Source organism: Mustela lutreola, chromosome 6 (assembly GCF_030435805.1).
Source record: "Mustela lutreola isolate mMusLut2 chromosome 6, mMusLut2.pri, whole genome shotgun sequence".
NCBI lineage: Eukaryota > Metazoa > Chordata > Mammalia > Carnivora > Mustelidae > Mustela > Mustela lutreola.
The window spans coordinates 63,384,298-63,396,980 of NC_081295.1; the positions used below are offsets into that span (position 1 = coordinate 63,384,298).

At 46.1% G+C, this 12,683-nt stretch overlaps 1 protein-coding gene across 2 annotated transcripts in view; it reads left to right on the forward strand.

Annotated features, from left to right (window-relative positions):
• Positions 1–662: 662 nt before the first annotated feature.
• Positions 663–12,683, forward strand: part of NHSL1 (NHS like 1) — a 231,354-nt gene continuing 219,333 nt past the window's right edge. For both annotated transcript variants that reach the window (XM_059177425.1, XM_059177427.1), the window contains exon 1: positions 663–1,604. In XM_059177425.1, the coding sequence (XP_059033408.1) occupies positions 1,322–1,604 (283 nt within the window). In that variant the 5' untranslated portion in view covers positions 663–1,321. The remainder of the gene's footprint in view (positions 1,605–12,683) is intronic.

The window sequence follows — 12,683 nt, forward strand, 5'->3', positions numbered from 1 at the left end:
AGGATTTTGGACTCAGTCTTCTCAAATACTTCTAACCGTAAGGTTTGAGTCGGTGTCCCACAGCCATCATGTCATTAGCAGTTAATTTATAAGCACATTCCAGGCTTAATTCAGGCTTCTCAGTTCTGGTCCCCTCTTCCACTCCCCATACCAACCCCCCCCCCCCCATGCTTGAGAGAATAAACTCAAATTGCACACATTTCAGCCAGAACCTTTCCAGTTGGAGCATAGAAGCCACCTTACTATGCAAAACTCAGAAAAGAAGCCCTGAATGGTTTTAACCAATTGGGACGCGGACTTCTAGTCGCCTACAGAACCCCCCTGGCCACTGTGCGATTTCACGATGCTCTCCTTTAGGTCCACCCAAGTGGCCAGAAGCCTTGGCTGACTTCCAAGGTGGGGCTGGGAGACCCTCTGAGGCCCCGGGGCGTTCCCAGAGCGGCGGGGCGTGCTCCACTCCCGGCCGCCGCGGCAGGAGCGCAGGTGAGCAGCCCAGCGGGGTTCGCCGCGTAGTCCCCGGCGCCTCCGCGGCGCCCGCGCTGCGCTCCACCCCTCTCCGCGCCGGGCCCCGGGGGCGGGCGAGGGCTCGGCGCAAACACCCGTGGACTTTGGAGGGGAGTGGGGTGGTGGTGTGGGAGCCCCCAAACTGCTTGGTTCTGGCGGCCGCGGCCCGCAGCGCGGAGACGCGGGGCCGCCACCTCCCCTCAGGCGCTGGGCGCGGCGGCCGCGAGAGCCGCAGGTGGTTCCCCGGGCCGGCCCTTTTCTCCTCCCCCTTTCCTTTCTTTCGCCTCCCCTCCCTCTCGCCCGGTGTCGGCGGCACTTCCCCCGCTTCCTCCTCCCTCTCCAATCGGGAGGGAGGGAAGGAGCCGCCGGCTCTTTCCTGCCTCCCTGCAAACTTGAGCGGGACTCCCGTCTCCATTCGCCACCGCGGCCACCGCGCCCCGCGCCCGGGAGCTGCTTCTCGAACTTCCTCTCTGCGCGCGGCCAGGCACTCCGGCGGTGGGAGGACTCCTCTGGGCGCCAGGCAGCCGCGGCTCCGACCCTCGGAGCCCTTCCCCGCGGCTGCCCGGTCTCTTTTGCCTCGGCGCCCTACCACCCGCCCGCCCGCGCGTCCGTCGGTCCGTCCTTCCTGCCCGCCTCGCCTCCGCCCCGCGGCAGGAGCCACCAGGCTGCCCCGCGGCGCCCCGCCGCTGCCCGGACTTTCCTTTGTGTTGGATGCGCACTCGCGCCCCGCGCCGACGAGGGGCGGACTGAGGGCTGCGCTCGCCCCGGGCGGCCCGCCGCGCCGTCAGCCCGCGTCCCCGCTCCACCGCCCCCCGCCATGCCCTTCCACCAGAGGGCCGTGGAGCCCGCGCGGCTGCGCCGGCCCGAAGCGGCCGGGGCCGCGGGCGCGCCGCTCTTCCGCTCACTGGAGCAGGTCAGCTCGCACGCCCTGGTCTGCCTGCTGGCGCAGCTCGCCGACCTGTCGCGCTGCGCGGGGGACATCTTCGGCGAGCTCGAGGGCCAGGCGGCGGCGCTGGGCCGCCGCACCGCCGCGCTGCACCGCCGCCTCGACGCCCTGCACGCCGCCGTCGCGCGCCTCGACCACCGCCGAGTGAAAATCCGTGAGTGGCCGGCGGGCCGGGGGAGGGGAACGAGGCGGGGAGGTGCCGGGCCAGCTGCTCCCTCCCGCCCCCTGGCGGTCTCGGGTGGGCTCTCGGGCCGCGGCGCGGAGCCGGGACCCCCAGCACCCCTGCACCCCAGCACCCCGCTAGCGTCGGCTTCTCGGTTGGGCACGGCCTGACCCCGGACGGGGCTGCGGCGCAGGTGGCAGGAGGAGCGGCGCTCTTCGGCTCTCGGATTCCCGGAGGTTCTTGGCCGCTTTAGGATGAGTGGGCGCGTGATGTGGGAATTGGGCTGGCCCGTCCCTCTGTCAGGTCCATCTCTGTGTGGGAGGCTGAGAGGAGACCCGGGGGCGCTGTACACAGAGGAGGAGCCAAGGTCGTGGGAAAGGGTCAGGGGAAGGTAGTCTGTTCGAGAAGCCAGGGTACGATATAGATATGGATATAGATGATTACAGTTCTTGAGACTCCGGCAGGATCTGTAAAAATCTCTGGGGATCTCAGAGAACTTTGAGGCTGCTTGTCACCTTTCAGAACCGCGTAAGGCGCTCTCACCTGCAAACAAAAGTGTGTAGACTTTTAGTTAGAGTGTGTGTACATGTGAGTGCGTGCGTGCGCGCGCGTGTGCTATTTTACCTACCGTCCCCACCCCCCCGCCAGTTCTTTGTGATTCACAGGACCTTGACCTTGAGCTCAGACTTTCAGTCCCATTCATCTTTGTCTGACCTAGTCCAACCCTGAAAATCAAGTCTGTGTCCTGACGGAGTGATCTCTCCAGCACCCATTTCATTTCAGCAGCTTAACGAGCTCCAGTGAATGAAGTAACTGGAATTTCCTGCTGGCCCAAAGCAGAGAAACTTTCCGTATGATGCTTGTGTGGTTTCTCCCCGTTTTCGTACATGGACTTGGTCATGTACTAAACTGTACATGATTCTAAGTGTAAAGAATTCTAAGTGTAAAGAATAAATTGGAGATGGTTGGTGGATTGCAGGGTGTGAGGGGAGGTGTTGGTGAACACACGCCTAGATTTCCGCAGCTCTGAATGAAATACTGTCTCTCAAATAGCTGGTTTGTCATTTTTTTTCCTCTTGCTAGAAAAACTTAGCTACATTTTCCTTACCTTAAAACCGGAAGTGTTCAAGTTTTCAGTACCTTAATACTGGTGAGATTACTTGGATCTTTCTCCACGTTGTGAAGTTACCATATGATGACTTTACATTTATATGTTTCATTGTGTTGTCAACAGGTCCTGGTAAGTTGTGGACAGTTCCCAACTGGGGAGGGCTTACTCCTCTCCCATCAAAAAATGAGAGGGGGAAAAAATCAAGGTGGTCTCACAAAGTTGTTGGACAGAATATATCTACTGACTGTGAATAATTACCTGTGCATCAGGATATACTGTCCTAGTGGAATGTCATAGCCCTCTTGGTGATGCTTCGTTGCTTCTATGGTTTTTTTTTTTTTTTTTTTTTTTAATGTGGAGTGAGTATGTGGGTGAACGAGAATTTCACCCTTGAGGAATGACGTGATGAGGCAGATCCGACTGGTAGGTGAACTGATCTTTTGTGGGAGTTAAAAAAGGAGTTGGCCTGAAGGTCAAGAACTCCTTCTGTTGCTAGTTTTGTTTTGCATGTAAGCATTATTTTTTTTTCTCTGCGTACATACACACCAAATTAATGGCCAAAACTAAAACTGTGCAAATGTCCTAAATTAACTAAAATTGACTGATATAACTCTTTTTAAAACTTTTCACAAGTTTGTTTGAACCTTAAATAGCTTTGATTTTATACCAGAAAACCTGGCTCATCATTTTTTTTTTTTTTATGATTGAGAAAGAAGGCTTTTATTGAATGTAATTATGGGTGAGAGTAGAAGCGCACATCCAGAGAAAGAAGCCAAACTGTAAACACATTAATTTTTGTGGTTTTTCACCTTCATGCACTTAATGTTTTTATTGTTAAAAGCAGTGAAACACCAGTGCATTCATTTTACTTAGCTTCTATTAGGATTTAAGAAAAACAACAACTGCCTTAAACTTTGTTCCTGAGGGAAAGCTACATTTTGAAATCATTTTGGTACCTTTGTAGGCAGGCCTTCTGAGTAACATAATCCATTAGAATGGACACGTAGATTTTTAGGCGTGGAGTTGACTGAGAAGGCCATCTACTTCATTACCTTAGCAAGAGAGGAAATTGAGTCCTAGACAGCTGAAGTGATTATGTGGTGGACTCCTGGCACAGCCAGGCCTTCTCATTGGCTCACCTGCTTGTCCCACTGGGTATATGCTTTACTTTTAGGATTGCATGGAACATAGGAACAAAGCTTAGTACATTCCTCAAATAGTCCAAAGGATAACTATGACTGTTAATTTCATTCGTCTTGTCAGATCAACCTTTTAATGAGTCTCCCAAGGAGCAAGTAGCAGAACAGAACAGTTTATCAGAAGCCGACTACAGCGGGAGATGATGCGTATTTCTTGCCTTATGAGTTGCTACTGTAATTAAGGGTGTGAGTGCAGCTGTTTTAAAAACATATAGACTTTATCTTTGTAACAGAGAAACATTTTAGTGCTGTGGGCAGTGATTCTAAGACATATTTCATCAAGTTTGCCATTCCTCAAAATCTCGTAGGTTGTTACCTGACATATCCAACATAACTTTTTGTAATATGTTGAGGAGAAGGTACCTTACTTTTTCTCCTACTTACTCTTTTTATTTTTTAAATTTTTTAAAATTTTAAAATATAGGTTCAATTAATTAACGTACAGTGTATTATTAGTTTCAAAGGTAGAATTTAATGATTCATCAGTCTTATAGAACACCGAGTGTTCTTTACATCATGTGCCCTCCTTAATGTCCATCATCCAGTTATCCCAGCCCCCTACCTTTCTTCCCTCTAACAACCCTCAGTTTGTTTCCTATGATTAAGAGTCTTTTATGGTTTGTCTCCCTCTCTAATTTCATCTTTATTTTTCCTTCCCTTCCCCTTTGTTCTTCTGTTTGTTTCTTAAATTTCACATATGAATGAGTTCATATGATAATTGTCTTTCTCTGATTGACTATTTTGCTTAGCTTAATACCCTCTAGTTCCATCCACATTGTTGCAAATGGCAAGATTTCATTTTTTTTGATGGCTGAGTAGTATTCCATTGTGTGTGTATGTGTGTGTGTTTGTATATTATCTTCTATATCCATTCATCTGTCGATGGACATCTGGGTTCTTTCCATAGTTTGGCTATTGTGGACATTGCTGCTATAAACATTGGGGTGCAGGTGCCCCTTTGGGTCACTACATTTGTATCTTCGGGGTAAATACCCAGTGGTACAATTGCTGGGTCTCTCCTGCTTATCCTGAAAGACTCCCCAATGCTTTCCCGACATCCCTAGGTTGGAAGGAGTCCTTTTATAGCATCTATTATGGTCGTCCAGTGTATCTATCCTACATTGACCAGCATGGGCACAAATTGTATTTTCACTTCTACTCCCCTCTACTAGATAGCAAAATGATTGAGGTCCAGTGTGGCTGTATCTTTATTTTTCCAAAGCTCCAAACAGTGCCTAGAATGGGATAACTCAGTAGATATTTGAACTGAACCAGTGTTTGGTTTCTTAGTGCTCAGTGTCTGGAAGAGTAACTACAGAAGTCTTCCGGAGGGACTGTAATACTGACTGCTACAAACTATGTGAACAAGACAATAGCGTTAAAAACAAATGAAACAGTAAACTTTCTACCTTTTTAAGGTTTTGTGCTGAACCACTATTATGCTGTTTTCTCTAAAAGTCAGACTTCATTAATTTTGCTGTAAGTCCTTATTGAAAGGAGTAACAGTAGCTAGAAATGTGGATAGTTTTCTTTCAGCCCTGTTAGCAATCAAATTTTTCTATGCAGAAATCAATAGACACTGAACTTAATAGCCTCTTTCATTATTAAGCCCCATGTGATTTTAATCTTTTTATAATTAATCACACTACACTTGTGGAGTGCTTTTATGACTGAGAAAATGTTTTACATATTTGTTATTTGACTGGAAATTTTGTGAGGTAGGATGGTCAGATTGCATTTATATCCATTTCATAGACAAAGAAATGGAAGTTCTGGAACTAGTAGGTATATGTTAGATCAACATGGATTTCTGATTTCTTCACCTTAACAGTATTTCCTGGGTGAATATGAAATGTAATTGTAGAATACGGAAGGGGAAAAGAGATGCTTGTTGGCTTTTCTTCTTATAGGTCCAGAGAAGCAGAAGGTTTCCCCCCACTTAGACTGTAAAAATGTTCCAAATTCAGGGAGCTTTGTTGTGTTGCAACAAGGGCAGCGGGCCCTGTTTGCATCTAGTGTGTGTGAACTCCCATGGAGCTGGTGTGGTTCTCAGCCTGGTGAGATTTTTGTGATGGCCTTGATAGCGTACAGTTTTTATGGGAGAGATGAATGGTGTTGCAGATAGTTGGCGGATGGAAAGACTGGATAGACACCGTCTTTGCATAAACAAGTTATGAGCTTCTGTGGTGTCTGCGTTGGGCAGATGCTATAGCCTGAAACTGTCTGGATGCTGCTCTAGGTGTCTCGCTGCCTTGTCCTACATCCCAACAGACTGCCCCTTAACCCGACCAGAGGGTGGGTTGTCCTGATGCCAGAATATCTTTGCTTCTTCCTCAGAATGAACCTTTTATACAAGGTGCTTGTCAGAGTTCTAAGGACGGAGAGTGGAGGCTTCACTGCACTTCTAAGAACAGGGCGTATGGTGGTTTTTGTACCTGCCTGCCCATCTTCTGGTAAAATGTTTGTATTGCTGGTGAAATTGACCTAAGACTTGCTTTCATTGAAACATACTACTTGCTAGGGAGGGTGTTGGTATAGGAATGTTGTCTCCACCCACCTCTAATCCCTGAAGGGCCCCTAAATGTATTGACAGAAACTGAGGGGAGCTGAGCAGCCAGATTGCACCTCAGGTTAAGGAGGGTCTATTAGGTGAGGCAGTGTTTTCTGTACTTGCCTGACAATGAGAATTGTCTAGCACTCTTGTGGGAGTTACAGATTTCCAGAGCCTTCCAAAGCCCTACTGAGCCAGAGCCTCCAGTATGTTTAACAGATGCTGCTGTGTACTTGGAGGACTTGAGAACTGATATAGGAAAGTTCATTGGATTGAGAGTTGGGAGACTCGAATCTGGCTTCATCTCTGCGGTTCTCTATTGCAGGTCTTGACCCATATACTTGGCGCTTGTAGGCCTCAGTTTCCTTATCTGTAAAATAGAGACTTTGTCTGAAATAACCTTTACTGGCCTTTGCAGTTTTGGCATTTTGTGATTCTAACGAGGGATTGCTATTTGATAGTACTGCAGATGACCTTGCAAATAGGACTTTGATCAGAAATCCCTCTCTGATTTTTAAGAGTAGGGATTTAAAAAGTTTTTTTGTGTGTGTCTGAAATAAACTCTTCTTGACTATAGGCACTTTTTCAAATCATGGTTCACTCACATGGAGGGCATGGAGCTTCATGTCCGGAGGGAATGGGGGCTCATAGCTTCCTCCTCATCTTTAAAAAATGCTGACTATCATTATGGAAAGAGAATACTTGTTTAAATGCATTTGCCATATGTCAGATTTCTAAAAGAGAGGTTTTGTTCTGTTTTGTTTTAATTTATGAAGGTGTACTGTTTAAGCCAAAACATCAATTTATTCCTTGACTCTTGGGCGTAATACAATTATCTGGTTCAAAAAGATACCTTCATTTATGTTGGAATGTTATTCTAGCAATAATTTAATATTCCTCTATATTAGAGGAAAAGCCAATATTAAAATTTTATCTGTGTTTATTGTTTTAGGATTGGGACTAGCAAATGAAAAAAGTTTAAAAACGCAAGATAGTTAATATAGTTGAGATTTTTAGTATTTTGCAACAAAATTCAGAAAATGAAGCAGTGTTTTCCTCTGGCTATTATTTTAATGTCTTAAAAAAATCAAGTTTTGGGGCGCCCGCGTGGCTCAGTGGGTTAGGCCTCTGCCTTCAGCTCCGGTCATGATCTCTGGTCCTGGGATCGAGCCCCGCATTGGGCTCTCTGCTCAGCAGGGAGCCTGCTACCCACACTCTTCTGTGCCTGCCTCTCTGCCTACTTGTGATCTCTGTCAAATAAATAAATAAATCTTAAAAAATAAAAATCAAGTTTTAAGTATAAGATAAAATAATTTATACTTAACTGGGCACCTGGTGATTTTTTAAACCATTTAATTATGTTTCTCCTCAAATTGGCTTTTATTCTGGAATGAATTATTTCTGCAGGATTTGCGGTTCAAAAGCAAGAGGCTGGTGCTGATGGTATTATCTCCACACATTACCTTTGAGGTCTACAATTCTCAAAACGCGCACCTTAACAGTGCCTTGGACAAATGTAGCAGATTGGTTGGAGCTTTGGTTTCTGCATGTGGGCTCTTCTGAGCCAAGGCCCTGGAGGTCCCAGCCTCAGTCCCTTTCCTTGTGGATTAAATGACATGTCTGTGAAAGCATTTAGCACCCCTCAAACAATGACATTACTGATACCACCATCTATGCAGTGGCAGTAGTCCAATTCCAATTTCTGGCATTGGGGTGACTTTTTGGTGCCCGAGAATGCCAACAGCAGCTGTTGGAACATTTGCTATTGGCTGAACTCTTGAATACAGGAGTCTCCCCTTATCCGCTGGCCAGGATGAGGGGTGGGCAGCGTTCTAGGACCTATGGTGGATGCCTGAATCTGTGGATGGTGCCAAACCCTTTGTATACGATGTTTGTTTCCGACACAGTGTTAGGCTGCTATTGAACTTCTGAAGAGGGGTCCGAAGGAGGATCGTCTGCTTCTGAACCGTGGTCACTGGGAGTAACTGAGACCATGGAAAGCTGAACTACAGGTCAGGGGGTCAACTGTAGGTACAATAGCTCCACAAGGTGGACATTGTTATTCTCTCTTTCTTTGATGGGTGACGCAGTTAAGGCACACATAGTCACTTACCCACATCCCTAGCTAGTAAGGGATGGAGCTGGGGTCTGAACTAAGGCAGGCTTGTCTCCAGATTGGCCTAACCAATCTGTGGTGCTGTCTCTATTGAAATGATGACATTATGTACTGGGTGAGGAAAACCGACCCCAAGAAGATGGGCGAAAGCCTGTCACATAGCTGAGGGAGACAGCTCCTGGCTTTCCAGCTTTTCCTTCTCTTTTTGTTTTGAAACCTCTCAAACTGCTAGTGGATAGCCAGGAAATCTGAGACCTGATCTAAAGGACTTCGCACGGTGCCTGGTGCATCGCTAACATATATTTAACATTTCCTGTTGTTGTGGGGGGGGCCGAGAAGGCCGAGTTAGTGTCTGTGCGCACATTGATGTCCACGTATTACCGGGTGGCCCAGTCCATGTGGGCCGCTCCACTGAAGCCCACAGGCTTCAGTGACTGACCAAGTTAGAGGGGACCTTGTGTCAGCGAGAAACACAATTAGAAAACCAGGAAGTTCGGCCCAGGGATCTTAAAGTATATGTAGTTCTTGACAGCAGCATTCAAGGGCTGTTCTTTCTCTTTTCTTCCTAGGCGGTGGGGGTTGGGGCTTGGGCGAGCAAGCCCACCTCTTAGGACCTTTATGTATATGACCTCTTTCTCAGAGCCCTGGTCACCCCCATTTCCTCCTATCAGAGGAACTGTATACCTGGCTTAGCTCCCACTTTCGTTTCCTAGAGGTAAAAGCTCCCCCTTTTACCTCAGTTGCACAGGAGGCTCCCAAGCCTCCGTCTGCACCCTACTCCTATCTGATTTCACGTTCCCACTCCGACCTTGAGAGGCCCAGCTCAGACCTCCGCTCTCCCTGGGCATCTTGGAAACCATGTTAGTCCATGTTAGCACTGTTTCATTCATCGCGTGTTCTCCACACTTTCTGAATCATCACATACACCAGGGGCTTGTTTAAAAACGGATTCCCGGAGATCCTGGAGATTTTGAGTCATCCAGTCTGGGATGAGGCCAGGAGGAACACGCCCAGCCAACAAGAACCCCCAGGTGATTCTGATTAACCTAGTTTTGGAAATACCAGTCTCTGTTGTGTGTTAGGAATCTGGTCCATGGAGGGTGGCAGGATTTTCTTTCATTCATGAAATGTATTTTGGGTTATTCTGCTAGTGCTGAGTTGTGAGGATTACAAGATGAATACAGTTTCATGTGGGTGATCAGATATGTAAATAAATATTAAGGAATAAAGTTAACCATCATTTATAACATTATTTCTATAAGAAAATCTATTCTGAATTCTGAATTGCCCATTTCAATTGGATTTTTAGAAAATCTCTAACTTAGAAGACCTGCCTGTAAGTATGTGGGACAATGGCTCTTCCTCACATACAAAATACTGATTTTAAATTTCAGAGCATATTTTGCTTACAAACTGTATTCTGAGAAAGAAATATAAACCTTCTAGAATACGAGTTCTTTTCCTTATGCGTTGGTGGATTTTTCTTTTCTTAGTAATGCTTTATTTTGACTTATTCTTCTGATTCGTTTTACAAGGAACTTCTATGTAGAAAAGTAACATCTTGCTTTGGGAGGACAGGCAACTGTTTCAGGTTATTCCTGCACGGATGTCCTCTGTTACACTTGCCTCTTTTCCCTGTTCCCTTTCTGATTAAAAGCTGGTAAAGATGTTATCAGTAATATATGTAGGGAACTGTGTGGTAACGGGCTGCTTTAAATTGTAGTAGCACATGGTAAAATAGAATGGGGGCTTTCTACATGATAATATTAGCCATCTGATAAAATGTTCTGAGAACTGAGAGACCACCATGTGTAGCAGAGGAAATTGAATTAAGCAGATGCTATGCTGTGCAGAAATCAAATTATGCCCGATTCTCCTGGCATCTGAGAGCTACTTCTGAGGAGAACTGTGGTTTCCCAGCTTGTGGTCTGGCTGCTGTGACCATCACTGAGGCAAGGGCACTGTCCCCGCTCTCTCAGGATTTTCCAGGCGTACTCCTTAGCTGGCTCCGGGCATGGCAGGCCCAGAAGATGCAGGCGGCAAGACGCAACAGCCAGTATTCTTTTTTTTTTTTTTTTTTTAAGATTTTATTTATTTATTTGACAGAGATCACAAGTAGGCAGAGAAGCAGGTAGAGAGAGAGGAGGAAGCAGGCTCCCTGCTGAGTAGAGAGCCCGATGTGGGGCTCCATCCCAGACCCTGGGATTATGACCTGAGCCGAAGGCAGAGGCTTTAACCCACTGAGCCACCCAGGCGCCCCAAGAGCCAGTATTCTTTACCTCTACATTAGACAAGGGACAGGGTTGCCGGAAAATCATGATGCAGCCCGGTCATCTTAAATTTTCATTTAGTTTATTGAGCAGGCCATACATTTACCTTCTTGGAAAAAACGGATACAGAAAACTATGCAGTCTCAGTTCTTCTACCCCCTCGGCTTTGTCATCCCTTCCCACTAGAATAATCACTTTCATTCGTTTCTCCCTGTTCTTCCAGAGTTTCTTTATGCAAGTATGAAAAATAATTATTTCATGTTATCTTCCTTCCATTTACCATACACATAATTTTGGGATTATCCTGTTGCTGCTCTTTATTTGTATACATAATCCAAATTGATTATTTTAATTGTTTTTTCTGTGTCTTGTAGCCAGTTTCTATTTGTGAAATTGTACTACTTTTTTTTTTTTTAAGAGTTTATTTCTTTATTTTGAGAGACAGAGTGCATGTGCACAAAAGCACGGGGAGGGGCAGAGGGAGAAGGAGAATCTCAAGAGGACGCTGAGCCTCGTGGAGCCAGGTGAAGCCTAACTCTCGTGACCCAGCTCACCACCAGAGTGGAAACCAAGACTCAGAACCTCAGCTGACTGAGCCACCCAGGCCCCAAAATTGCAGTTCTTTTTTGTCAGAAAAATGCAGTTGATTTGGTAAAAATAAGATTAATTAACATTGAAATGTACTGTTAATTTAAGCTCTTTCTTATTTTTTTGTATTGCTAATGCTTTGATTTTAGATATATTTTAAATAGGAGCTTCTCAAGAGGTGATTAATCTTTTCCTGTATTAAGAAAGACAAAGTGGGTGCCTGGGTAGCTCAGTTGATTAAGCATCTGCCTTCAGCTCAGTCATGGTCCCGGAGTCCCAGGAGAGAACCCTGCATCAGGCTCCTTGCTCAGGGTGGGGGAGGTCAGAGTTTCCCTCTGGCCCTCACCCCACACGTGCTATCTGTCGTGCTCTCTCTCTCTCAAATAAAATCTTAAAAAGAAAGAAAGAAAGAAAAAGGGAGGAGGCTTCTGTGAAATGTCTGTAACAACACAGTATAGGTTGAGTTATTTAAAGTGAGCATTTTCTGCCTTCTCTCTGGATATCCTGCATGCTGAATGTGAATTACTTCCTGGCTCAGGAAGGGACTACTACCAAGATAGAGCTGCATTTGAATTTCTGTGTGGAATGTTTTACTCTGACATAGTGATTTCATTTGCTAAATAAATGCAATTGGTCATGAAGTCGGCTTCGGATTTTTATTTCACTGGGTTGGTTCTAACTCCCTTGCCTGTAGAGGCCAGTAGAGAGTGACATTGTCAGACATGTGAGGGAAGCAGCTATGGTCATTTGAATTATTTTTTTCCCATTTGTTAACCTGCTTAAGACCAGAGGTTTGTACTGAATTAGTATAGGAAATGAGTAATTAAAGCATTATTTATGAATGTAACCTCAAAAATGTAACACATTCTCCCATGTAGTTTTGTGTAAATAAAAGTACATTAAAGAACTTTAGCTCAGGGCACCTGAGTGGCTTAGTTGTTAAGTGTCTGCCTTCGGCTCAGGTCATGATCCCCAGGTCATGGGATCAAGCCCCACATCGGGTTTCCTGCTAGGTTGGAAGCCTGCTTCTTCCTCTTCCACTCCCCTACTTGTGTTCCCCGTCTCTCGCTGTGTCTCTGTCAAATAAATAAATAAAAATCTTAAAAAAAAAAATGCCTTTAACTCATATGGGGCTCCTGGGTGGCATAGTCAGTTAAGCACCGACTCTTGGTTTGGGCTCAGGTCATGATTTCAGGGTTGTGGGATCCAGCCCTGTGTGGGGCTCCGTGTGGAGT